At 39.7% G+C, this 27,851-nt stretch overlaps 1 protein-coding gene across 6 annotated transcripts in view; it reads left to right on the top strand.

Moving 5' to 3' along the window:
• VTI1A (vesicle transport through interaction with t-SNAREs 1A) overlaps positions 1–27,600 on the top strand; it is a 356,187-nt gene extending 328,587 nt beyond the window's left edge. For 4 of the 6 annotated variants that reach the window (XM_037904203.2, XM_037904201.2, XM_037904211.2 and 1 more), the window contains one exon: positions 1,182–11,336. In XM_037904203.2, coding sequence (XP_037760131.1) covers positions 1,182–1,275 — 94 coding nt within the window. In that variant the 3' untranslated portion in view covers positions 1,276–11,336. Of the gene's footprint in view, positions 1–1,181; positions 11,337–26,260; positions 27,061–27,088 lie in introns of those variants that run through there. The other 2 variants (XM_037904208.2, XM_043551805.1) reach the window with 2 other exon arrangements.
• Positions 27,601–27,851: the final 251 nt, after the last annotated feature.

Here is a 27,851-nt window from a genome sequence, read left to right as displayed (position 1 = left end):
ACTAGAGTGAGTTTAACGTATCGCAAAGCATGCTGTACCTCTTCTTAGTGCATGTTTCTTCTTTGGCTGGACATTTATTTTCTTTTTGCAGTTGTTGACCCAGCAAAAGAAACTAAAATGAACAGGGTGGTTGGGGTTTTTCCTCCTTCACTATTTATAGCCCATTCAGATGATGTGTTACATCCAAGTATGTTTTGCAAAAGTTCCTGCTGCGTGAGGGGCTTCTGGAAATATTGTGCTTCCGTCGAAAGGGGAAACAATATTGTGAAATATTTAAAATCCAAGCCTTATGCCAGATGGATCCAAATTATAGTCTTCATTGTTAAATTTACAAATATATGTATATTTGTGTGTATTATATATATAAAATTGAGCACTTAATTTCAAGTAGAATCTAAAATGATGCAATTTCTGTTTTTACAAGAGGGGTTGTTCCCAACAAATGTTTGAATGATATTAGGTGTTTGTTCTTCTGGCATCTTTTTTATTATTACTGATTTCCATCTTTTTACTACACGGTAAATGTAACATTTGCCTATTACCGTAAGTGAATGTATGCTACAGAGACAGATGAGGCTTTTATAACATAAGCTTCACAGTTTGACACTTGCTTCTTTATATCATCCTTTTCTTCAAAACTATCTTTTATTCTTCTCCCTTGGTATTTTGATACAAGTAAGTACCTCACTGACATATGTTTCCTTGGAATCTTGTACCTTAATGGCAAAATCCCCTGAAAATAAGCAAATTGTTCAGGAAACGAGAGAGAGAGAGAGAGAGAAAGAAACATCGCAAAGGTTACATATTGGTTTAAGGGTCATTAGTGTATTTTTGATTACAGACCACCCTGCCCTGCTTGGATTATATCACGATTTATTATTTAATTGTTTAAACAAGTTAAAAGTGAATTGTAACGTGCTGTGTGATCAGATTATTAATTTGTTTAGATTAAGAACTGTTTCTAACAGCTGCATCAGGAAATACTTAGAAACATTAGAACTTGAGAGGGAAAAATAAAAGCATTCCAGAATATGCAGTAGTCTGTATAGGTGCTTCGCTGAAGTTGTGGGCAAATGTTTTATCTCCAAGATACGTGATTGAGGTAGGTCCACCTTTTTATTGTTTCACAAATATTCTTTCATTTTACTGTATTTTTTCTTTTTCTTTTCTGTTTTTTTCAGGATCATCCAAAACCGGATTTTGATCGTTATCTTGGCAATCATCATCTTCTTCACCATCCTGATGGCTATTTATTTTTCTGTCAAGAGACACTGATATCTTGGTTCTTCACTAAACAGCAACAAACTGCTTGTTCTGAGTAATTAAGACAAAGTGGTCACATGAATCACTCTCTTGCACTGACAGAATGTCCCTGTCTTTGCCGCTGTTCAACTCAGGTGCAAGTAGCGTAAAAATATCTTGTATTATTGATTGTATGTGGATTCGTTTTTCCCTTGTTTTTTTCCTTAAAATGAATGTTTTTGGAATCTTCGTATATGGCTTTTAATATAAAAAACATAACTAAGGAGAATTAATGTGTGTCAAATTTCACACCAGGTGATTCATTTGTAAGTTGCAAGAGTTTGGGGCAGGGGAAAGTGTCTCCACACTTTTCTTTTCTTGTCTTGTGTTGGGTATATAAATATCTAGCAGTATCTGATCTTCTGTGACATCAAAGAATATGAGTAAAGCAGAAACCAAATGATGTAGAAAGTGAAACTGTCCCATGTGAGCCATTCCTGTTCATAAGTGTCCATAATAAATGTTAAGTAGTTAATTTTAAAAAAGACATCACCTCATGTCAGAGGGTGTTTAATACCTGATGTGAACCTACTACTTTATCTGACACAATTTTGCACATCAACTTTCTTTACTAGTAGAAACATTTCCATTTGCACCAAGTCCCAACTATGATATGTGCATTACTTGCCCAACGTTTAATAGTGACCATGGCACATAGTATTGAATCAGCTTTGCATTGTTCCAATGCTAAGATATATTCTGGTAAAAAAACAACCAGTAGTCTATTTTAAAGATGTGTAAAAATACTTATCTGTTATTTTCCAGCTGCAGAGAGAACCTAGATCAATATTTCAGTAACAAATACAATAGAATTACATTAAATGCAAACAGAATTAAGGATTTTAAGTATGGGTATGAAAATGAGTTCATGTGCAGAAAACATTTTTAATGAATTGAATTCAAACTTATCACTGACTTTTTAAATAGAAAGTGTGAAAATGTTAATTTATACTAACAAATGTTGTTCACTGATATATTGTATAAAAGCTTCATCTAATAGGAGATTAGTGTGTAAATGGAATGTGTGTTTCCATCCTGTTGGCTTTGTCTCTTTGGCAGAGGCATCTAGTTCCTTTTGTTTATAAACATGTTCATAGCTCTAGCAAAGGTAGTTTTCTGGTAATGCAGTAAAAGATTTTGCATGATCACGTTTTAACTCATTATATGTAATCCATTACAAATTTTATGAATCTAGAGAGTTTGTGAGCCCTTGAACCTAAGCCATAAAATATTTTAGGAGGAGATTTTCAAAGGAACAAAGGGCAGTTTAGGTACCCAACCCCTTTGGAAGTTAATGGGACTAGAGCTCCTAACTTCCTTTTGTGCCTTTGGAAACTCAGAGATTCTGCCTTTGGACATATCTGTGAAGACACCGTTGATTCCCATGTTATCCCTGCTCAAACAACTGAGAACAGAATTTGGCCCGAAACATGTTGACTGTCTTTTCTACATAGAAACAAATAACTTGGTTGAAACACCCTTGATTTTACCAACATAAATAAGCCTGTCAAAGCACAGTAACGATATGAACGATGGAAAGATTCACTAGAGAAATAGTACTTATTGAAACCGGTTAGAGCATGCATGTAGTCAGATAAATCATTTAGTGCTGTGTGAGGAGAACTTCAGCCTTTATCTTCTAGTAATGGTGTGAAACTAAGTTCATGTGACGTGGGACATGGACAGGGGGTGAAGGGGAAAACTGGCCAGCATTAATGGGTATTTATTCAAGGAGGTGGGAGGTGCATATTTCCATAAATCTTTTATCTGAATGACAAACTACTGTAAATCTAAAACAAACAAGAAGCAAATATTAAACTCCTTCCACTTACTGGACATTCCTGGTATTGATGAAGTGAGCTGTAGCCCACGAAAGCTTATGCTCAAATAAATTTGTTAGTGTCTAAGGTGCCACAAGTCCTCCTGTTCTTTTTGCGGATACAAACTAACATGGCTGCTCCTCTGACACGTGGTATTGTTTCAGTGATTATTGTGGGGGGAATCTGTTCAAAGCTACTTAAATGAGGCCTGCGACTGGGCTGTGCACTCCACTTAGGCACCTGCTGGTATCACCAAAAATGCTCAGTGGTAATTGGATCCCGCAGCCTCCGTATAAATTTGGAGTTTGGGATCTCATCAGTTATCCCCATTGGGAAAGGAACAAGGGACAAAGAAAATACCAGACTAGCTTTACTCCGGATTAGCGTGACTCACTGCACTTTTCATGCCACCGTCTCATTCATACGGCCCCGACACCTGCTTAACGATGTAAATATAAACGAATGCTCAAGTGTCTTGGGATCAGTATGTTATGGTCCTCAAAATATGGTCCCATTGGTCGTTTTTACATTTTCACCTGCTCTGGAAATGAACAGGTTGAGCACGTTTATTTCTGTGGACATTTTGTGACTTGGATTAAGAGCGTAGTTGGAACTAGTCAGCTGCACAGTGGGTTGGTGCTATAATACATGAGAAGCAAAATACCCACCGGTAGAGTAACACCTTCCCCCCACCAGGTTCAGACTTCCCCTGAACCACTTTTGTCACGTCTTTAGTGGATCTATGTGTGAATCTAAGTACTTACAAATGTAAATCTCAGAGAGTAAAACGTTCTTAATGTTTCAAGTCTTTGTCGAAAATGACAAATTAAAACACATGCATGCTGCTGTGAGTAAAATTCATACTCACTAAACAGTTCCACTAGTGGAATCAATAAACTAAGTCTATGCTGATCCAAAATCAAAAGCAATTTAATTAAAGACGCTTAAGTTTTAAAGAGTTTTAAATGCTATACGTTTTGGGAAAAATATCAGAAAATGTAGCATGACTGACGTCAGTTCCCATCTCTGGGATGGAAGGCCATTTGCTATTCTGTTTAAGGCAGGCTGGATTGTCTTATTTTGGAGCCAGCTTGGTGGGGGGTTTTCTTTGCTGCTGCTTCAGAGCACTGAGCTTCAAAGGCTGAAATTAATGGTGAACAAAATTGTGCGGCTCTGACCATCCCATGCGGGGCAAACCCATTGAGGGTTATCATTAAGTAAAGAAATAAAGGGGGAAAAAACCTGCCAGTTCCAAAAAAACCCTCATCAGATAATGACCTCTGTGATTGGGTTTTCATTACCAAACAGCATCCAGAGATTGTGTGCCCCATAGAAAAAAAAAAAAGGGAAAGAGAAAGAAAGAAAGAAATAGCAACACTCTCTCTCTCTCTCTTTTTTTTTTTTTTTTTTGCACATCTTTTCTTTAAACCTGTCAGATCATTTCAGTATTTCAAATCCGAGGAAAACAGCCTGCCTGCTGCTGTATTTGAAGTTGTAATGGTGTCAAAAAGTCACGACTGACTGACAGCCGTCAGTCCCAGAGGAGCTCATTAAATCATAAAAACTTGACAAGGAAATAATTGAGCATCACTGGCAACTTGGCGCCTATTTAGACGTTTTTATTTTCTTTCATTATTAGTCCCCACCATTACGTTCATTAACAAATTGCATTAAACAACTGTTAAGGGCTAATGATTTGTTTATCGCTTTTTTATTATTATTATTATTTAAACATTAGCTGCGTCATGTGGTACCTCAGCAGCCTCATGCTATCATCTGACTGAATATTTTTCCACTCGGAGCTCTGGGTACTGTTGGAATATGAAATAGATTATTCATTACCCTCCTCTTTGCCACTGATTTGGTTTCATGTAGCGTCTTCCACAGAGAAAGATGAAAACTTGTCAAAAATAGGTTATATCTTATTCTAAGGGCAACAATAGCAGCAGGTACAGGCACACTTTAATATTTAATTAAGGTTGATGTTAACCCCTTTAAATGACTTTAGCTGTGAGTTATATTCAAGTGCAGAAGAGAAAAATAATTGTACTTAATTTGCAACCTGTACAGCAGGCAGTTCATCTTGGAGTTACTAGCAAATCTATAGAATAATTTTAAATAATGAAATTTCCAATCATAAATATTTATGTCCACTTTTTTTTTGACATAATCACAAATTAACCACTTTTTGTACACACCCAAATACAAATAATTCTTGTCCTTTTTTTTGTTTTGAAATGCACCATTCAAATTTCAAAATCTGGACAGGACTTTCTTTGGGGGAAGGAGCTATACAGGAATTACCAATAAGGAAATTGTTGACTGTGGTCATGACTTACATAGTTGCGATTCTAGCCTGTCAACAGCCTATCATCTGCTTGGAGATTTTTTATGGAATATGTAGTTTGAAGAATTTGGGTTCAAGAAGCTAAAAGTTAGTGTTACTTTTTATAGGAAAAATATTTATTTTTATTTGTGTGTGTAGTTTCAGGTTTTGATGGTAAATAATCCTATTATGGTAGGAAGAAAATTCAAACTTTATAAATATATGTATAATTTCAGGATGGTAAAATCTATCACGGAAATAGTCAAAAGCAAAATACATGTTATGCTTTCTTTGGTTTATAATAACCCATCTTTGTTCTCTTCTTATTCTATACATTTGAATGCACAGTGTGGTTAGAGATACGGTATAGTATTTGACAGGTTTCAGAGTAACAGCCGTGTTAGTCTGTATTCGCAAAAAGAAAAGGAGTACTTGTGGCACCTTAGAGACTAACCAATTTGAAGTGCATCCCTGTCCAGGTGTTGTCACAGAGATGGTGATATAAGAAGTGGTGGTACATCATGAGATATCACCCAGTAAAGCCATTCTATTCAGTGAAGTTAGTCTGGCACTTTGCACTAACTCAGATAATAATTGTCATCTCCGTAGTCACATGAGGCTAGGGAAACACCAGATGAATATTTTACCACCAAGTCACTGGCTTTTGGTCATCATTACAAGCCCTAAAGAGCTGTATCTGTTCCACCACCAATAGGCATCTTTGGTTCTGTTCAAAGGACTCTCCATCTGTGTTCATGTGAATATAAACTTATGTGACATATGTGCATATGCAACACATATGCACATGCTTAGACTAAATATAGCAGGAAACAAACATGCACGTTGAGGGAGAACCACTTTATCATCCTGAAGTGATGTATTTTATTTGTCACACATAAATAATTAAGGCATCTACAGGGGGAAAAAAACCATATACTGTGATACAGTGAACTTGTGCACTCAGTCATTCCCTTCATCCAAACAACTGCCTTTGGCATGAATAACTGCTTGGCTGATAGGAAGCACTGTATTGATCTGTTGCTCAAGAAAGTCCGCTGATATTTCCTCTGACTTTTCCTGGAGGTATGGCCGTAAGAGCTCAGCAATGTTGGGATCCACTGCTTCTATCTCCATCTCTTCCCAGATGAGTTCAATAGGGGACAGATCCAGAGAGAGCAGTCAACTCTCAATCTGTGCTGCTCTCTCTCTCTGTCTCTCTCTCTCACACACACACAGCATTACCTTTTTCTGTTTGAAAAACTGCTTAGGAATCAAAGTCAATGTCATATTGCATGACCAAAAAAGTATCCACAGGTGGAGGGGCATCTCTGGAAAACTTTGTGATAGTCCACTTTGCCCAGAGCACCTATAATTTTGTCTAAACCTCTGACTGTAAAGCCATTGTGCTGATATGGCCTCTACTGCAATGTAAACCGCAAATGTGAACTCCCATGTCATCAACAGGAGGTTCCCCTTCACCACCCATCCTTCTCTCCCTGTTTTCAGCTCTATGGAGATTTACTTAGTTTAATTCTGAGATCCTACGTGGGATAGCATGAGTTCTAGCCAGATTTTTGTAACCTTCGCTTTCTCATTCCAAGAGATTCAGGTACTTACGACCCTCCATGACTAGCTGGATACCCACTCTACAATACAGGGATGCTAGGAAGGGGAAGGTTTATATATTTAAAATAAAAAGTGTCTTCATAACAATTTCAAAAAGCCCAGCTAAAAATTGTACGGGGGAGAAGGGGGTTTTCACTGCTTTCTTGTATGCAAGATGTTCACATGATAAGCCCTGCTTCTGCATGTCAATGGTGTTCTGAGTGCCATTGTAGCTACCTTTGCTTTGGCCCAAGTACAAGCCCTTGCTATTTTGTTGGCTTCCGCCATTCAGCCCCTTCACCTGTTCAATCACCCTATTGTCTAGTAAAAGTTACTATGACTGCTGAATGGATTAATTAAACTCTATGACTGTCACCACAGCGAACAATGTAATAGCAGCACAAATGCACTCCAGCTGTATTTGTTGCCTGTATTTATTCATTTCTATGGATTCTTTGTACTGAGAGAGCCTGTAGAAGCCCCATTTGAGGGACTGAACTCTGCTGTGCTAGATACTGTCCACGCACACACACATCAGTATGACACTCTATTGCCTCGCACCTCTAAGTGACTGTAAAATGTCACCATTCTGATCTGGTAGCATAGGACACTCACAAGTATACCTGGTTATGTGAGGTGTTGGCAGTGGAGAATCAGCCATATATTACTGAGATAATTATAGTCTCACCTAACAGCCAGGTAAAGGGTGTATGCAACAAGTTCAGAGTGCTCCAAGAGAGAACAAAGGCTCCTTTTGAATGTGGGTGTCTCCCACTCAAGTGCACCTTCAATACCCAACTGGGGCACAGCATGTGATCAGGTGATGTAAATGTCGAAAAGGGTGTGCCCATGAAACCTTTGTACCTCTCTCTGCACCTGTGCATCTCTTCAGAGTTGAACTCCTTTATTTTACTTAGCAATATTTATATTAGCAGTATTTACTCTGGTGAATGCCATAAAATGGGAAGGTTAAAACAAGAAATGGTGCCATAAGCAAGGGAAGACCTTTCACTGCAGTGGAAAAACAGAACTCTCTATGGGGGAAGGGTAAATCCCATAAAAACCAGTTAGGTCCTTTTTTTTCAGAAATATCCTAAAAAAACCTACCTTCGGGAAGTCAGATGGTTGGACCTGGTCATCCACATTTTCAGGAGTGCCTTCTGATTTTGGGTTCAGAGTACCCGCCTTGAGATTCCATGGACCTGAATTCTAAAGATGAACACTTGTCTTGTACGCATTACCTTAGGTTGCACTGCAGCTTCTCAGCACCTCTGAAAATCAGGGTCTAGGTATCTCAGGTTGGGCAGCCAAAATTAATGGACACTTTTGAAAATTTGGATTATGATCTACCTGACCTGTCTACGGGATGGACTGTGTCTACTGCTAGTGCTGAGGGAGGTTCTGACATTCTAGTTCTGAGTCTGCTACTGACATATTGTGTGACCATGGGCAAGTCACAAAGCCTACTCTTTGCCTCAGTTTATCCATCTGTTGTTATAGTACTCACCTACCTCACAGGGGTATTCTGAAGCTTAATGTGTTTGTAAAGTGCTTTGGGATCCTTGGATGAAACGTGCTGAGTAAGTGCAAAGTGTATATATTCTACCTTATTACACACAGGATGGTCATGCTTGAAATAAATATCAAACAAGAATTGGTAAAAGCCTAATGGATTCCGTTCTACTGATTTTTAACAGCGTTTTTGGTATTGACAAGATCTGGAGACTCAAAGATAGATGTTCTTTCTGAGCCTGTATGTTGTTTCCTCTGTCTTGAAGTGTTTTGATACATGGCTTGAAACTTGTCTGCTCTGCCTGCAGTTTCTTAGAGCCTCTCTGGAAACTCAAGAATTAATTGTCACAGATATCTCTACACCAGGCAGAAGGTTGTTTTTCCTCTGTTCTAGCAAAGGAAGCACACTAGTGTTTCTCACACACATGGCATCAGAACTCTACTCCTGCCCTGAAAATACCAGGTCCCACACTTAGGGTAAAATTCTTTCTCTATGCAGAGAACCTCAGCACAAACCCCTTGTGCCACTTAAATCCCGAGTGAAGATGTCAAAATAGGGCCTAAGTGGCACTATAAGTAGGTATTATGTTAATCCTCTGGATTGGATAATATTCCCATTAAAGAAGAGACATAAAATAGAGAATGTGACAAATTAGCACGGGAACGGTTCAGTTGTTTGTTCCTCTTTTGATAGAGCCAAACCTTGACGTACTTTCTCCCATTAAGATCAGGGGGAGTTTTGACTGGGCAAAACAGAGTAAGGATTTTCATGATCTGGTCTGTAGGTAAATTCTAAATTTTGGACTATCGCTTAAATTGTCCTTCCTCTTGCCGCTGCAATAGAGGAAACCAGATCCGCTGAAAGTTATTTTCATAGATTCCAAGACCAGAAGGGACCATTGTGATCATGTAGTCTGACCTCCTGTATAACACAGGCCAGAGAACTCCCCCAAAATACACTGTGAATGATGGCGTCAACAATTTGGATCTTACACTGGTTGTTGCGAGTGTGAGCATGTGTGCTTTTCTGAAATCTTCTGTACTTATTTTAGCTGTCCTTGCTACATCTGCTAAGAATATGAAATTCAGCTATTGGTTAAGGTAAAAAATAGCTAAGTGCACAAAGTCATTTGTATTAACAGTATTGTTTACCTTGTACTGTTTGTCTTGTACTTGCCTTCAATCCAGAGCTCTGTTTATCTCCAGCTTGATAAATATGAGGTGCCGTGCTCCTGCCACCAAACATCAACTCCAGGCACCCTAAAGCTGTGCTAGGTATATAGGAAAACATAACGAAATATTGAAGGAGTTCCTGTTTACTTGTGTTGGAGGTGAATTATGAAAGAGTAGAGTGAGGGTCACATTTTAGCTACAAGGCCATGAAGATGACTCCATTACCCTCAGTTTACGCAGCCTTTTATTTGACTTTTTAATAATATTTTGCATATTAAAATTTGTATAGGCAGCCAGAAGAGAGCAGTATATACACAATACATGCCCCAATAGAGAGGGTTAGGAATCATTGGTTCAGTTATTTGGGATTGGGAACAGAAGATAAGGTGTCCTTTCCCCTTTTTTACACTTTGTTTTAAAGGTCTCTCTAGTAATTCCGCTGCATTTACCCACCACAAAACAGAGTGCATGAGCAATACAGCTGGGTGTGATCTGTTCTGATATAAAATTCAGAAGCATTTGCTGAGGCAGATTGGGGATTTTTTTGAATGGGACTTCTGGGTTCACATTAGCCAATCCAACCTTTTGTTTCCCTGGTCCAAGTTAAAAAAAAAAAAAAAAAAAAAAAGTCCACTGTTTCCCCAGACAGGTTTGGATTCCCTTTTAAAGTTTTATCACACTGCTCCTCCAGACCATGTGTGGGTGTGTGTGTGTATATATACACATCTAAAATATGGACAGATTTTCAAAAGCCACTGCTGATCTTAGATTCATCAATTCTTGAGCTGCCTGACTACAAACACCTTCAATATTTTCAGAAAGTGCCTTTTGAAAATCATGCACCTCTAAGGTGTGTAAGTTAATTCACCCGGAATTTAAGGTACCTAAATTTGTTTGTCATGTGTGAAACCCTTGGAAATACACACATGCGCAAAGGCCAAATTTACATGCCTTTGTGTAATTCCATTCAAGTCAGTGATGGTGAACAAGAGATATGATTTTGGTCGATAGTGTATGTGTATTCTATACAGTATGTGTGAGTAGTACACACGCACATACACCCAGGATGGCCAAGCACTTTGATTTACACTTCAGAGTAAGTAATTTGAACCAATACTTCATATGTCACATTCTGTATGTAAGCTGTATAATGCCTATAACTTTAATGTCTATTTTGTTAATGTTACCACCTTCAAAATTATTTGACACAAATGTCAAGGTTGCTGTAAAATGGTATAACTGTAATTATTTCAGTGTACAATGGAAGTTAGAGGAAGCCTCTGGTTTGGCTTTGAAGTGCTCTACTTCTAAAAGGATATACTTTAAAAAAAAAAAAAGTTTTCTTTTTAAGGTTCTTTTCCTTGCCCCAGCTAAACTTTCCTCAATTTATTTGTTAGCTATTATAGCGGTTCTATAGTTAGATTTTAATCAGCCCTAGTACACAGTAATGTGAAACACTGAAAGAGCTACTAATTAATCGCCTTTCTCTATGTAACAGAGAGATAAATATCCATCCCGGAGGAATTGTAATTTCATGGTTTCTAATGATGGTTAGATTACATTATCTGGATCACTTAGGCTGCGGGTGTCATAAGAAATGCTCAAAGTTTAAAAATGCAGTTTAAAAATTTTTACTTTGTAAACCTGAGAAAGTAATGCAGTGTTAGCATGTCAGGTTCATATTTTAGTTAAATACCCCTTTGTTCCGCACTGGATGGATTCAGATGACAGTGACAAGTTCAGTTCTTTTCCATTTCACATGCTCCCTCCACTATCAAAACAACATTTTGCAAATCATCATCAGGCTTTTGCAGATTGAATGTCAAAGGAATCTGTTTAGTTTCAGGGCAATGCTGCACTTCGGTGAGCTAATTTATTTTTGGATGTCCATTTCCATTGCATATTGTCCACTAATTCATTTACATACTGTGTGTACAGGTAATGCATTTGCATCATCTATCTTGAACTAAACATTAATTGGACTTGTAGAGTATATTGCTTGGCGAATCAAATAAAATATTGCATTCCAAAAGCTTACTATAAAGTGTTGTTATTACTACGTGTCTCGTTTACCCTCTCTGATTCAGTTGGAGCCAATAGAAATCTCCAGAATTGCACATACTCCTCATCTGTGACTGTGACACTTTTAAATTCAGAAGTTCCATGGACATTTACACAAAGACCCCACTTTATCGTTTGTGGATGTTGGAATAGCTAATAGTTGCATATTCTAAACTTATGCTTATTCATATTTAAAAGGCTGAGGTTGCTTTCAACCATTGTGTCTGGGGGGAAATTAATTGTTTCTGAATGAGAATGATCCTCCTTTTCCACATGAATTATGTGTACAGCAAGGTTATCAATAATGTTCATTTCCAACCTTTATCATTGATGGCTTCTCAGTAGGCAAATTGGGGCTTGTTTAAAGTTGTCAAGGTTCCAGGACTCCAACCCTTTTCTGCTTCAGTTGTAAACCAGAGGAAGGAGGGACCCCAGAGAACCAGGGTGAGATAAGGAAATGTAATATATATTTTCAAGAGTGCATTTGTCATCAATTAGCTAAAATTGCTTCTGAAGTTTCACTGCAACGTGTCTAATTTAGTGACCAAGATACGGTACTATCTTCATAGGGAACTCCAAAACTTCAGAAGGTTTTCCTCTTGTTTGAATGCACAGCACAATGAATTTGTACCCACTGAGCGTTCACCACTTACATTTCAAAACCTACAGCACACTAAACGTGAAACTTTTGTTCAAATTTCAAGGATTTTGATAGCCCAAGTGAATAGACACTACCTATTGATTTTTCCCTTACAATGACTCTTGGATAACCTATTTTCTCATTTATTTTTAACGACAGCTCATGAGATTTTACAGCAATTCTGCCCAACCTCCTAATATCAAAATCCCTCCTTGACCCTGAAAATTGTAATTCTGCTATAGATCACAGCTGCTGAATATTACCTTTTACTAAGCTGGTTAAATAAAATATGTCCAAATCGCTAGATCCCACAGGCCACGGCTGCAATTCTAATTATACTGGGTCTGTATTTTCTGCTGTACCATACAGCAAAGCACAGCTCTCTCTGAGTCCACACCAAAGTGTGAGAATCCAGAATATTGGTTCTAGTTTTGAATAATAATAAAAAAAAGTTATACTGCTCTTCAGTGATTTTTCCCTTTAAAAACTTTTACAAGGGACCCAAACTCTTTTGATGTGTTCCATACAATAAAATGCCAGATATACCTGGAGGATGGAGCCATGTGACTAGAATTTTCTTGTGACTCGAGAAATAGGTCCATTTGATGTGAACCAGTTTCAAAAATCAAAAAAGGCTCGTGTATCTCTTACTTGGGTTGCTCGTGCTTCACAATGGTTTGGAAAAACCAAGGTGAAGAAACTAAATTTGGCCACAGATACATCCTTTCCCCCCACCCCCGCCTCGCTGCTTTTACAAAGAGCAATCACATGCTCCCCACTGGAATTTATGCTATTATAGAATTTACATAGGGAAGAAATTTATCAGATTATGTGTTCCCTGGAGAACCTTATCTATTAGTGAATCATTTACAGCCTAGCCTTCTGGGCACAGTGCAAAGACCATCTTGGTTTCTTCCCCACCATCACCATCTCTGGTGTTTGGAGAGCAGGTTGGCTGAGGGAGCAGTTTGGGATGGAAAGATATGGGAATTTGGTGAAGGAGGTGGGACTCTTTGGTTTCATGGACAGATGTGATGGTAGCTTGGATATTCAAGTATGTATATATGTATATGGATGGTTATCTCACGTATATGGATGATTATCTCATGCACCTACAGCTACATTACAATAAATAAAGAGCCTTCTTCATCATAAGTGATGTTTCTGCTGGAAATACCTTCTGGAGCCTTATGGTAAATGACATTCATGATCTGCAACAATTCTTCAATGCGCCCATGGAAGGTAGTCTCCATTTTGGCTTTCTGCCTTCACTCCTGTGTACAGACGGAGAGATGGTTTTAAATTCTCGTCCTGCTAGTATGGCAGCAAAAGGAGTGTGGCGTTTTGCTCTTTCCCTAGAAGGGAAGCATGAGAGTGGAACTGGCAAAACCGGCTCCTTTAGGGCCTGGGCCTCAAAGGTTCTGAGTACCTGGGACTCCCTTTGACTTCAGGGGCAGTTAAGGGCACTCAGCACCTCCCAAGATTACAGCCACAATATGGATAACCTTCCACTCATACCCAGACTTCCCTTCTTCTGAAAACTTCCCTCCCTCCCTATCTCCTTATGATCATCGTCTTAAATATTTCTAGTCCCCCATTCACTGAAACACCTAGGCATAATTACAGGCTCTCCATGGGTTTGTCCATAATGGATCCTCCCCATTCTTATATGCAACCACTTTAACTTCAGGAGGGTGGTTAGGTGGGTTAGTTTCTTTCAATGATTCTTCAGCTTCTGGTATTTTAGGAAACCTTCTTCATTGCGATGTGAAAACTGCCAAGCTCTCACTCATTCTGATCTCTGCTAGTAAGGAGTTCCTCAGTCAAAGACCATCCACTGAGAACATCCTGCAGCATTCCTGGGGAGTTGCAGTTGTCTCTGTGGGTCACAAAAGGAGAGCTTTTCTCTGAACTACCTACGCCTTCCCCACTGAGGGCGTTAAAGATTAAAACCGGGATCTAAAGAAATCTGTCTACAAGGAGGCCTCTGCCAGTGCATGACGTGGACAATGCCAGTCCCACAGAGTCTAGGTTTAGAACAAGTTTCATGGTATTGCCCTCAAATTTTAGCACTTCTTGTTTTTACTCCTCCTTTTTTCAGTTAATACTTTCCTACTTTATCTATAGGCATCCTGGGTGCCCATTCCTTTGTGTAGCCCTTCTGTGCATTATGACACTCAGGAAAAAGTAGAGGGATTGTTTCCAGGATTCATTTTTACAGCTCACCCCGCCCCCCCCACAAATATAAATAAAACAATGGCTGGTGCGTGATATGACATGGAGCTAAAATCTGTGGGGTGAATTTTCAGCACAACGCACAGGAAATTAGATGCACAGTTACTGCTGTTAACAGAGCTTGGATATGTAACTCCCTGCACAGCAGGCTGAAAATCCTCTCCATGCATGTTTAATGGGGTTTGGGTTACTGCATTCCTGGGGTTGGGTCCCTTTCCTAATGTCTACTGTCCTGTATGAAACAAAGGAACTGCTGAATGTATTTTGCTATTAAAAGACTATTCCCTTGATCTGGATTCTTTCTCTAATGCCACACAACTTCTCTCCTAACTCAGCAGTTCCTTAACCTTTGCATTTCTCCACAGGTTTGGTTTTGTTCTTTTAAATATATTTCATGTACTCTGTGAATTGTCGTTTATGTAATTGTTATATCGAGACCACAAATACTGCGGTGATGGATGCTTTAGAAGTGTGTGTTTCTAATAATACAGAAAATATTTTTCCTAAATATTAATACATAAATGTTGCTAACACAGAATAAATAAACAAACAACATCCAGAGGAAAATGAATAGTATATGCCATTTCATGAATCTTGTGTCTATTTTAAACATCTCGCTCCTCTGGAGGTGGTTAGTGTGTTTTTAAACTCCACTCCTAAATGAACTAGATGGGGCTGTGAATCTGGGATTGTCTTATGCTTCCATGCTACTTAATCAGCCTTATGTACAGTAATTGTTTTCCTTTCCCCTGACTAAAGAGCCTTATTGCACGCTACAAGGATCAGTTCAAATGGACTTTAATTACCTTCAATAAAAAATAAATTACTCATCTAAACTAACAGTTTTGCAACAAAAAGGAGCTCAAATTTCAGCTGTGCAGTGTCATTGATTTTTTTTTTTTTCCCTATCCAAGGTAATACTTGAATCTCCAGCTCTCAGCAAGGTCTGTCCGACTAAAACAAGGTGCTGTAAACTGAGACTTGAAAAACCAAAGTAAAAACACACACATCAAATGTAAAAAAAACCAAGACAAAACATCAAATACATATACAAGTTTCTAAAAGGTTTCAATCATTTTAAAATTGCACATGATTACTCTCCAGCTTCCCCAAATGCTTTCATCTGAAGGGGTGGGGGGAAAGTGTAGCTTTTTCCAATTTTAAAAGCAGTGTTAGGGCATGCCTACTAGATTTGGCTAACTCTGTATGTTTTGATACATGCGGTATGGTTGATTGTCTTCTCCTTAGCATAGATCTTGAAACTGTAAATACATTTTTTGAAGTAAAACAGCCACTTGATAACTGCTTAATGAAGTATCACACTAGCTGTTTTGAATGCAAAAAAAAAAATGTTTAGAAGTACCCTGTGGTGTTGCTTTTAGTGAAAATGGGCTTTTATTTTTAAACTTTTGCTATATTTGGAAACAAGTAGTCCCAGGGGAAATGATACCAGTACTAATGGGGAACATACTATCTTTCATGTGGGCTTTTTTCTTTTCTTTTTTAAGATTAAGGTTTCTTTGTTAGTATCTCAGTAGCAAGGCTCTCCACACAATCTGAGACAGAAAATCAAAATATGCCTTAGAGCAATAATATTTTAATAAGTATCAAATGTCTTCAATGAGATAAAAGTATTTTAATAGCATATCTGTGTGTGTGTGTGTGTAGAGTCAGAATTTAGTTTAAATATCTTTACATGCATTCCCAAAATATTGAAGAGGAATTATTTTTTTAATTCAGGTGGGGAAAAAATTACAGATTTTTGGGTCACTAAAATGCCACGTGCTACTAAAAATATTGCGAAAAACTTATCTTCACTGTTTGTTTCAACTCTCTGGTCTCTTGATTTAAAACACTCTAGCGCCACCCAATGATGTGGAGGGTTCGGTGTTTAAAAGTTTGGATGTTGGGCTGAACCTTCTTGCTTGAGAAATCAGCCTAGAACTCTGCGGAGCAGAGCCGTTTCCATGAGATTTTCAATCCTCTTCTTCTGTAACCCACACTATCACCATATGTGTCTTTGTCCTTTTCTAGTGACGGGTGGTCTTAAGAGGGGAGGAGCCTGTTACAGCTACTGGCTAATGCAATTACTGCTCCAGCTAAAGTGGTAGAAGTTTCTGCTTTTAGTGCTGAAGGTCATGAGTTCAAGCCCCACCCGTGACCAAGGAAAGAGTAGTTAAGGCAGTGGCTATGCTATGAGCTAGGGGTATGATTCCCAGCTCAGGTAGACAAAGGTGTGCTAGCTCTTGTCTGAACTAACACGCGAAGAATAGTGGCGTAGCGTGTGCAGCAGCCGCACAGGCCAGCTGCCCCCAGTGCAAACATGCCTGAACTCTGGGGGCCCATACTCGGGGTAGCCAGCATATGCTGTTGTTGACTGTGCTACTGTGGCTAGCCTACTATTTTTAGCATGCTAGCTCAGTGCGAGTGAGCGCAAGCGTGTGCATGCAAGCTGGGAATCACACCCCTCACCCATAGTGTAGACATACCTGGAGACTCAAGTGCCTTTGTGCCAACTCTCTCACCCAGTCCCAGGGCTCTTTTAGAGGAGAATCGGGTTATCCATACGTAATCTGGAGTCTGGCCTTGAAATACCAATGATATCATCGAGCTCTGGCGCATGTGTCGGTCATCTGTTGAAGAGTGCAGTGCTCACTTCCCTGCTGTGGCCTGCAAACTAAAGTCCCAATGGTCTGATTCTCCTCTCCCACGAGTGTCAGTCAGGAGTAACTCCGGTGAAGTCAATGTAAGTGTCAGTGAGAGGAGTGTCAAGCTGAGTCTGTGCACTTACATCCCAATTCAGAACAGTTGTGAGCATGTCCACCTCCCATGAAGTCTCTGGGACAAATTCACCGGGGATTTAAATGCTGTTGTATGTCACACATAGGGTGTGAGTGGGAAACCGTTGCTAGCTGTAAAATGCTGTAACTTGCACGTTGGCATTCAGTGAATGTGGAATACAAGTGTGACATGCTGAAGGGATGTTGCAGGCAAGTCAGATTGTAAGGAAGGATGTGTGGTGGAGCAGCCTTACAGTTTATTGTTCCTTTTCCTCTCCAGCCCCACCTTGCCTTCTCTGTATAAATTACACTGGCATGGAATGCCAAACCGGTGCAAGTTGCACTATTTTACTTCTGCACCCAGGAGAATGCCCTTACTTCTTTCAGAGTAGCAGCCGTGTTAGTCTGTATTCGCAAAAAGAAAAGGAGGACTTGTGGCACCTTAGAGACTAACCCATTTATTTGAGCATAAGCCTTTGTGAGCTACAGCTCACTTCATCGGATGCATAAAGTGGAAAATACCCTTACTTCTATCTCTCTCTCTGCGTTGCTATCCTCTTGTGAAATCCACGCACACACTGGCCACCAGTTTCAAAATCTGAGCTCTTCACAGTTTTATGGACTGCACACAAAAAGTACATTTCACTAGTTAGGGATCCTCTTGGTTCAGCAGTCCTGCTGCCCCCACTGCCTTCGAATGTTTCGAATCCAAAGTGCACACGTCACGTGAAATATTAACGTAGGAGCGATGCCACCATCCGCCTAAAGGTAAATGTTGATGTAAGAAAATCAAGTTTGGTTTGTTTATTTTATATAGAGATTGGTTTGAACCTTAAATCTCCAGATCCAAATCAGGTGCTAATTTGACTTGTGAACTCATGTTTGCTAATAAAAAAAAAAAAAAATCTACATTTTAGTATTGCAAGAAAAATACTTTGAAAGCCTTTTAAGCATCTTTCTCTCTCATTAATTTATTTAATCCTCTGATCTTCCCTTCTTTTAAGTTGTTTATTGTTTTTAAATAGAGACAAGTGAACTGAAAAGCTTTGTCACTTAAAACAAAGATTTAAAAACTGTATAAGATCCCAAATAATTGACTATGTAGACTTAAACATTACAAATAAATATAAAGCAAACATGTTTCAAGTGAATTCCTCCACTTGTGTAGGAGGCAGTATGGTTACAGTGACTGGGAGTCGGGATTCCTGGGGTTCCGTTCTGCACTCTGCCACACACAAACTGGGGACCATAACGGAGGTTACCTACTGCGTATGGTTTTTATGACACTAATTTTATGATGTTTTAAAAATGCTTCAAGACATTCAGACGAGAGACATTCTAGCGGTAGAAAGTTGGATCAAATACAGATTGGGTGGAAGTTCCACATTTTGCCCATTATTTTCAAAGTCTGGAGTTTAATCAAGATTTTCAAAAGTGTCTGGTGGGAAACTCATCTTCTGTGTATCTGAGTCTGATTCCTCTGTTACTTTATTCAGTGAAAGGTGTCAATCTGCCCAGAACTGTATCTTTTTCTTGTGCTGTGGTTTTTGTTCTTGTTCTTAAAATATTTGAAAAATGAGCAGAAAAAAAGTTTGGTTTTTACCATGTCTCTTACACACCTTAGTGTAGATAACTCAGAAAAATGATTGCCTTTCTTTCTTCAATATTTTTCATAATACCCATTTAATGCATAACTCTACAAAAGCCCAGTGTCTATTGGAAAATATATATAGTATACATGAAATCAGAGAAAAAAACAATAATTTCTATTTGTTTGTTCTAGACTTCTTTTGTTGAAGAATTGCCACTTTTAGGTCTGTAATCGAGTGACCAAAGAGATTGAAGTGTTCTCTGACTGGTTTTTGAATGTTATAATTCTTGACGTCTGATTTGTGTCCATTTATTCTTTTACGTAGAGACTGTCCAGTTTGGCCAATGTACACAGCAGAGGGGCATTGCTGGCACATGATGGCATATATCACATTGGTGGATGTGCAGGTGAACGAGCCTCTGATAGTGTGGCTGATGTGATTAGGCCCTATGATGGTGTCCCCTGAACAGATATGTGGACACAGTTGGCAACGGGCTTTGTTGCACGGATAGGTTCCTGGGTTAGTGGTTCTGTTTTGTGGTGTGTGGTTGCTGGTGAGTATTTGCTTCAGACTGGGGGGCTGTCTGTAAGCAAGGACTGGCCTGTCTCCCAAGATCTGTGAGAGTGATGGGTCATCAGGATAGGTTGTAGATCCTTGATGATGCGTTGGAGAGGTTTTAGTTGGGGGCTGAAGGTGATGGCTAGTGGCGTTCTGTTATTTTCTTTGTTGGGCCTGTCCTGTAGTAGGTAACTTCTGGGTACTCTTCTGGCTCTGTTTCTTCACTTCAACAGGTGGGTACTGTAGTTGTAAGAACGCTTGATAGAGATCTTGTAGGTGTTTGTCTCTGTCTGAGGGGTTGGAGCAAATGCAGTTGTATCGTAGAGCTTGGCTGTAGACAATGGATCGTGTGGTGTGGTCTCTGGAGGCATGTAGGTAGGCATAGAAGTCAGTAGGTTTCCAGTATAGGGTGGTGTTTATGTGACCATCGCTTATTAGCACCGTAGTGTCCAGGAAGTGGAACTTTTGTGTGGACTGGTCCAGGCTGAGGTTGATGGTGGGATGGAAATTGTTGAAATGATGGTGGAATTCCTCAAGGGCTTCTTTTCCATGGGTCCAGATGATAAAGATGTCATCAATGTAGCGCAAGTAGAGTAGGGGCATTAGGGGACAAGAGCTGAGGAAGCGTTGTTCTAAGTGAGCCATAAAAACGTTGGCGTACTGTGGGGCCATGTGGGTACCCATAGCAGTGCCACTGATTTGAAGGTATACATTGTCCCCAAATGTGAAATAGTTATGGGTGAGGACAAAGTCACAAAGTTCAGCCACCAGATTTGCCATGATATTTTGGGTATACTATTCATGACGGCTTGTAGTCCATCTTGGTGTGGAATGTTGGTGTAGAGGGCTTCTACATCCATAGTGGCTAGGATGGTGTTTTCAGGAAGATCACCGATGGACTGTAGTTTCCTCAGGAAGTCAGTGGTGTCTCGAAGATTGCTGAGAGTGCTGGTAGCATAGGGCCTGAGGAGGGAGTCTACATAGCCAGACAATCCTGCTGTCAGTGTGTCAATGCCTGAGATGATGTGGCATCCAGGATTTCCAGGTTTATGGATCTTGGGTAGCAGATAGAATACCCCTAGTCGGGGTTCCAGGGGTGTGTCTCTGCGGATTTGTTCTTGTGCTTTTTCAGGGAATTTCTTGAGCAAATGGTGTAGTTTCTTTTGGTAACCCTTCCTTCATCTTCCTTCCCTTAGCCTTGTCTCAGTTGTCACGATCTGGGTGGAAAATGTCTTCTCCACCCTTAGTCTCTAATATCCTGAGACCGACATGGCTACACTGCATACATTCTCCCCCCTCAGTTTAGTGATTAGTGTAAATCACTGCACAATCACCATAGTGAAGTATCTAACCCCATTTATATCCTGAGATACCACTACGGTCAAATTCACCCCTATTGAAGTCAATGGAGTTTCAACAGGGATTAATTTAACCCAAACTAGTTTGGTGAGTTCTGCTCCTGGGAAAGGGGGGGCGGGTGTAGAAACTACTCAAAGCTTTGTTCCTCCCCAAAGTTAAGAAAATAGAATTTCACCCTTCCTAAGGGTGTGCCTTTGTTTTGCTGTTACTCCTCTGTTTGAATAGATTCTTCCCCGTGTCTTTCTGGTCCTCTTTCAGGTATTTATGCAATAAGATCTGGCAAATTCCATAGGCTTAAGCTCTTGGATCAGTTTAATTGTTCTCCAGAATTTGTGCATACCTTATACAATGGAGTTGCACCCCAGAAGGACTGACTATGGCATTTATCCAGAGTTGATGTGTACTTTGCAGATTGGCGAGTGGGTGTAATGGAGTGTAAACTGATGTAATGCTGAGGTGTTGTGAGGGTGGTGGGCGGGGGAAGGGATAGGAATGCATGAGGTCTATTTCAACTAACTCCTTCTGACACCCTTCTGATTTAGTTGCTTTGCCTGCTACTCTTTCGTCCATCTCCTAGATGAGTAAGTTGCATCAGTTTAGAATCTGTTTGGTTTGTCTGTCTGTCTGAGAGACAAGGTAGGTGAGGTAATATTCTTTATTAGACCAACTATCTGTTGGTGGAAGGTAGAAACTTTCGAGCTACACAGAGCTCTTCTTCAGAGCTGGGGAAGGAAACAGAGTGTCTAAGCTAAATACAAGTTGGGACTTGGGATAGATTGTTAAGCAGACGGGGTAAGGCATGTTGGAGGCAGTCATTTGAAACGGGCAATAAAGGGTCGCAGGCAGTGTGGTGTGTTACAAATTGTGAAATGAGCCATAAAACCAGTTAAAAACTGTTAAGTCCATGGTTTCTGATGTCTAACAGAGTTATGAATTTGAGTTCCCAGGTTCACCTTTTGAAGGTCTTGTGCAGGTTTCCTTTGAGGACAAGTTTTGAAAGATGAGATATGGAGTGTTCGCTTTGTGTCTGTATGTCTGTTTTACTCCGTCACCATCATGGTAATATCTGAGTACCTTCCAGATAATAGCAATGGTCTAATCCCTAGTGAACTGCATGACATCTCTGTCTCTTTGTGGTTTGGTTATGGTTAGTTAAGTTTTTATGTTTCATTTTGGGGACCAACAGGGGTGTCAACATTGTGAGAGTCACCTTTAATTTACACCACCTTACACATCACCTTTGACTTTCACCCATAGTATTCTTATTATGGGCTCAACTCATGCCATCCCTCAACCCTTAGGAGTTTTGGGGGGCATCTTAATGCCAAGGATATTCTAACCCAGTAGTTCTCAAACTTTTGTATGGGTGACTCCTTTCACATAGCAAGCCTCTGAGTACGACCCCCCTTGTAAATTAAAAACTCTTTTATATATTTAACACCATTATAAATGCTGAATGCAAAGCAGGATTTGGGGTGGAGGCTGACAGCTTGCGACCCCCCATGTAATAATCTTGCTACCCCCTGAAGGGTCCCGACCTCCAGTTTGAGAACCCCTGGTCTAACCCACGACCTGGGCATCATTTCTGAATTGCCATACAGAGCATGCTGTCTTATTCGGTGATGTGAAAATAAGGAGCAGCAGCACAAACAACCAATTAATTCAGTAATAAGAGCAGAAGTGTGTGTTTGTTAATTGCTCTGGGCCCACACCCCAATAATGGCCTTTTTGATAGTATGGTGCCAAAATACACGCACATACAAATTCAATGCATGCTGTTCTATGTGTTTAGGATCCATGTATAAAGAAGAAGGGGCCTCTCCATTTCTGTAAAAAGAAAAGGAGGACTTGTGGCACCTTAGAGACTAACAAATTTATTAGAGCATAAGCTTTTGTGAGCTACTGCTCACTTCATCGGATGCATGATGAAACCTCCATTTCTGTAGTCCACCTGCTTTTCAGTAGAACAACACTGACAGTGTGGGCCACTGGACTGGGAGTAAGAAAACCCAGCTGCTGTAAGATCTGTGTGCTTTCACGTCTCTGTGTCTCTCTTTATCCTCCATTCCCTGTCTGCCTTGTCTATTTAGATTGTAAGCTGCTTGGAACAGAGACTGCCTCTGACTATGTACTAGCAGGGATCTTAGCACAATGGAGTCTCTGTTGAGGAGCTACTGCCTGTGTGTGTGGGTGTGTGTGTGTGAGAGAGAGAGAGATGCAGAATAAACAGGTATAATCGCCTTTAAAGCACATATGATCTGAGTTGTTTAAAATCTGAGCTTTAAACCCCTGCAACAGATGACAAATTTAACATAAAAACAGAGTGAAATCACTGGCAGACACTTGCCGGTTTGACCATTTAGGAGTCTGAGTGGATATTGATTTGAGGCGAATATTCTAAAGTTTGCGTTACCCTTTGAAAAGTACTAATGTAGTTCTTGTCACTTTAAATTAACTTTAGATAAGAGGGACTGACAGAAACATGAAGATGTGTGAACTATATTTGACTGATATTCTGTCAAATATTGCATGGGGTTATGATCCACAACTTTTCCCATCTGCTGCTCAAACCTGAATCCTTGAATTCACAATGGATTAATTACCATATTTTGTTCTGATTTCACTTAGTAGTATAAAAGACTGTGAATGTTAAATGTACCCTTAGAAATGGAAGGCAGGTGAGAGTGAGTTACATGGTGGCTTCTTTAACCATTTTTATACCCATATATATATTTTATACCCCAAAATACTTGAGCTCCCAGAAATCCACAAGAATTGCTCAATACTCAGAATTTCATTCAGCTTCCTTTCTGTAGAGGTCCCCCCCCCCCAAAAAAAAACCAATAATTTCTCCTTATGCAGCACCTCCCATCTGGGGATCTCAAAGCATTGAATGGGCATTATTAATTTATTATGTCCACCTCTGCAACATATAGTTTCGTTGATCCCCTGTTGCAGATGGATACACTCTGCCATGGAGAAGTAGAGGGTCAAATTTTCCAGAGTTGCCACATTTTCGGGTGACCAATGGAAGAAATATAGCATCTGATTATCAGATGTGCTGAGCGTTTGCATCTCCCAGTTACTTCAATTGGAGATGAGACTCCTCAGGGCCCAGGCTGTAGGCTTCTAAAGCAGGACATCCCAAAATGGAGGCACCCAGAATTAGAAGCCTTTTTTGAAAATGTGGGCCTAAGCATCTTATCCAAGGTCTTACAATCTATTTCCCCATGTTACGTATCCTCGCACCTTCTTGTCAACTGTCTAAATGGGCCATCTTGATTATCACTACAAAAGTTTTTTTCTCCTGCTGATAATAGCTCATCTTAATTAATTAGCCTCTCACAGTTTGTATGGCAACTTCCTCATTCTCTGTATGTATATATATATCTTCTTACTATATGTTCCATTCTATGCATCCAGTGAAGTGGGCTGTAGACCAGAAAAGCTTATGCTCTAATAAATTTAGGTGCCACAAGTACTCCTGTTCTTAAGGAGTCAGTGGTGGAATTGGGAGCAGAGCTCAAGAGTCTTGACTCACAGTCCTTTCCTCTCACTTGCCTTCTGACTGTGGCAAATAATATAATGTATAGATGAGGCCTTGGAGAAGTGTATACTTGTAGCAGCCACTTTATTTACTTGGTGTTGTCTGCAAAGCATATAGATGTATAGCCAATTGATCAAATCCACAACATCCAAAACTCTGCTCTTTCTTAAGAGGATGTTGTATACAGCAAGGGCATCAGTGAGTTTCACTAATTTTGCAACACATTGTAGTTTCTGGTCGAAGGAAAGTGGATTCATCATGGCTTTGTGGATTTGGAGCATTGATACCTGATAGAGTCATTTCTGCCTTGATGCTGTCCACTAGACCTCTAACATGGAGCTGTATATGGAGACAGCTCATCTTTATGTCTTGCCATTTGTTGTTGAATTTCATATTTCCTTGTTGGCAAGGGAGGGGAGTTTTCTGGGAGACAACCAAGCTCATCGGAAGTTGTGGTGTTTAGATGTTGCTTGTAATCATTAGAATTGGGAGCACTGGCTGTTGGGAGTCTGAAAGGACAGGAAACAGGAAGGAGGGGGGAGGAGTTGAGAGGCGGGGAGAGAACTACAGAGGGTGCAGCAGCAGCTTGGTAAAGAGGTCTCCACTTTGAAAATCAAGTCCTGTTGAAGCTTGTTAGTACCTTGCCTGGTTGATACAACAGAAGTGTCAGTAGATGAAGATGGACCTCATAAGATGGAGGACAAAAATTAGAGAGAGGTGATGTAAGATCCTCTTCCAGAAGAAATTATGCAAGGTTTTGTGCTGTTTCATAACAAGTTAATGAAGGGTGAGTGACTCACATTTATTTGTTAGAGTTCTTCTCTCCAGCTTCTAAGATTTCTTTAAGATTAATATTGCCATTCTCTGGTCCCAGACTATATTTCTGTGTTCAGATAACTTTCCTCAGAGATGTCCACAACCATTTTTCCTTCTCATTTTTTTCTTGTCAGTGGACTCTTGTGTTCTTTTTTGGATTCCATTTTTCTCCTTCCTCCACACTCCAAGGCCTGATTTTGGTATTTGCCTCCTCTGTTTTCTTTCTTTGATCATCAGGTGGGGAAGGAAGCACTGCAGTATAAATAACTATAACTGCCTTATTGGTGCGAGAGGGAAGTCACTTCCCAGGAGGTATAAGACATTTGCTTTTATATTTGGTCTTCTTTCATTCTGTTGGGGGAATCTGTGGAAATATTGACTGGCTCCATCAGAAAAAAGGTGACTAAGACAGTCCAGCAGCAGGAAACCTTGGATAACTATTTAGGGTAAGATTTTAAAATGCACTCAGTATTGGCTTAGCTCTGCTCCCATTGACGTCAGTCCTGTTGTCCTCAGTGGGAGGAGAGTTAGGGCAAGGCCGAATGCTTTTGAAAACCCCAGACTTAAACTCTATAACAAAAAAGATGGGGAAAAGACTGCAATGTTAGGTACATCTTCCTATCTTCATTGCGCCCAACCTATCATCAGACCCAGTTCTTCAATTTTTGTTCATTTTGAGTAGCATTTACTCACATGAGTAGTTTCATATTTACATTGGTAAGTACCACTCAGCGTGGACAATGGTTGCAGCATCGGGCTCCTGTTTAGGAAATCTATTCAGGAGGGAAGAGGTCTGATGTTTCTTTAAAGCAGGGGTAGTCAATAGGCGGACCGCAGGCCAAATTCAGACTGCCAGATGCTTTTGAATGGACCCCAAAATGTTTTTATTTACTTATTATCATTATTGTTATTATTTTTGTGTTGTTTTCTCTAGAATCGGGACCTTGACTATACCTTGACCAAGAAATTTGGAACTTGATAAAAAATAATTGATTACCCCTGCTTTGGAGCATCTCATTAAGCATCATAAAGATTAGTGAGAGATAGATGGATGCCCTTGCTCCAAAGACAGCAAAAATAGAAGGATCTGTTGAAATTTTTCATAGTGAATTACAATCCATTACTGAAAATCAAGAAAAAGTTAAATCTGAGTTGGAGAGTCTGGAATCATTCTTTGGGTCTTTACCCAATATTACATTGCTTGTAAGGATGCACGTATTAAAGCTAAGGTAGTTTTGCTGTTACTGGGAAATATTTTTATTTAAAATCTGGTCCATTGACTTGCTTAGAAGGAAATAGTCTGAATTCCACGTCCACCTATAGAGAATCTGGATTTGTCTCAGGAAGCAGAAAGAAGAAAAGCAACATCTGATCTCTGCTGTAAACTGCCGTCTTTATGTAGCTGATAAAGGACAGCTTCTACAGACCATGATGATGATATATTTAAGAAGTTGCATACATGCGTTTCCTGATGATCAGAAGGCAGCTCAGCTCAGAAGACATTTATATGAATTACGTAAGCAAGAGGGATTCTTATATTGGTGCTATGGCATCCAAATTTTGTCCTGCAAACCTTCAGGGCATTTTGCAGAGGGTAATGGTAACTCTGTGTGTGTGTGTGTGTGTGTGTGTGTAATGAAGTCAGATGGTTCTCAGAAACTAAGAATGAGTTCACTGTGATTACTTGGATACAAAGTAATGCATGTACTTAAGAATTTGCAGGATTGATCCCTAACTTGTTATGTTATTATTTCTATTGCAGTGGTGCCCACGAGCCCTAGTTATGGGTCAGGACCCCATTGTGTGAAGTGCTCTACAAACAAAGAACAAAGACAAACTCTGCAGTAAGAGCTAACTATCTAAACTGAGGTCTAACTCCTCAACCTCCTAAGAGGAGGAGGAATTTCTGACAGATTTTGCAGATGTAGGAATCTCAAAACTTTCCTATTTTCTGTAATTTTAGTTGACTACTTGTACTTGGTTTCAACTAATTTTGGAGGGGTTCCATATATTTATATTCTTTTATGACCCATGAATTCCACAAACAGGTAGCACGAGGGAATGACACCCACTGTTTAGGTCACATCCGATGAAGTGAGCTGTAGCTCACGAAAGCTTATGCTCAAATTAAATGGGTTAGTCTCTAAGATGCCACAAGTACTCCTTTTCTTTTTGTTTAGGTTAAGTTAATTTGTGAGATATTTATTCTCTTCTGTCAGTTGAGGACTATGTATGATCATTTGTTCCACTTGTTTGAAAAAAAATGCATTCATCTAACTCTCCTTTTGTTCTAAAAACTATTGTTTGTATCAATTTTTCAAATGTATAAATAAAATATCTTTAGAAAAAAACACACGTTGCGAAATGTCAGTTGCTGAGCACAAGATATCCCAGGAAACAAAAGGTTATCGTGAACTTAGCAAACCGATCTGTGGCCAAGCAATGATCAGCTAGCGTCAGTAGTAAGCTACAAAGTAGCCTGCTGGTCTATTCCCGGAAGAGGATACTGCTGCAAACACCAAAGA

The sequence above is a fragment of the Chelonia mydas genome, chromosome 7, assembly GCF_015237465.2.
Source record: "Chelonia mydas isolate rCheMyd1 chromosome 7, rCheMyd1.pri.v2, whole genome shotgun sequence".
NCBI lineage: Eukaryota > Metazoa > Chordata > Testudines > Cheloniidae > Chelonia > Chelonia mydas.
The sequence above is the reverse complement of the archived record's forward strand: the minus strand, read 5'-3'. Positions and strand labels throughout refer to the sequence as shown.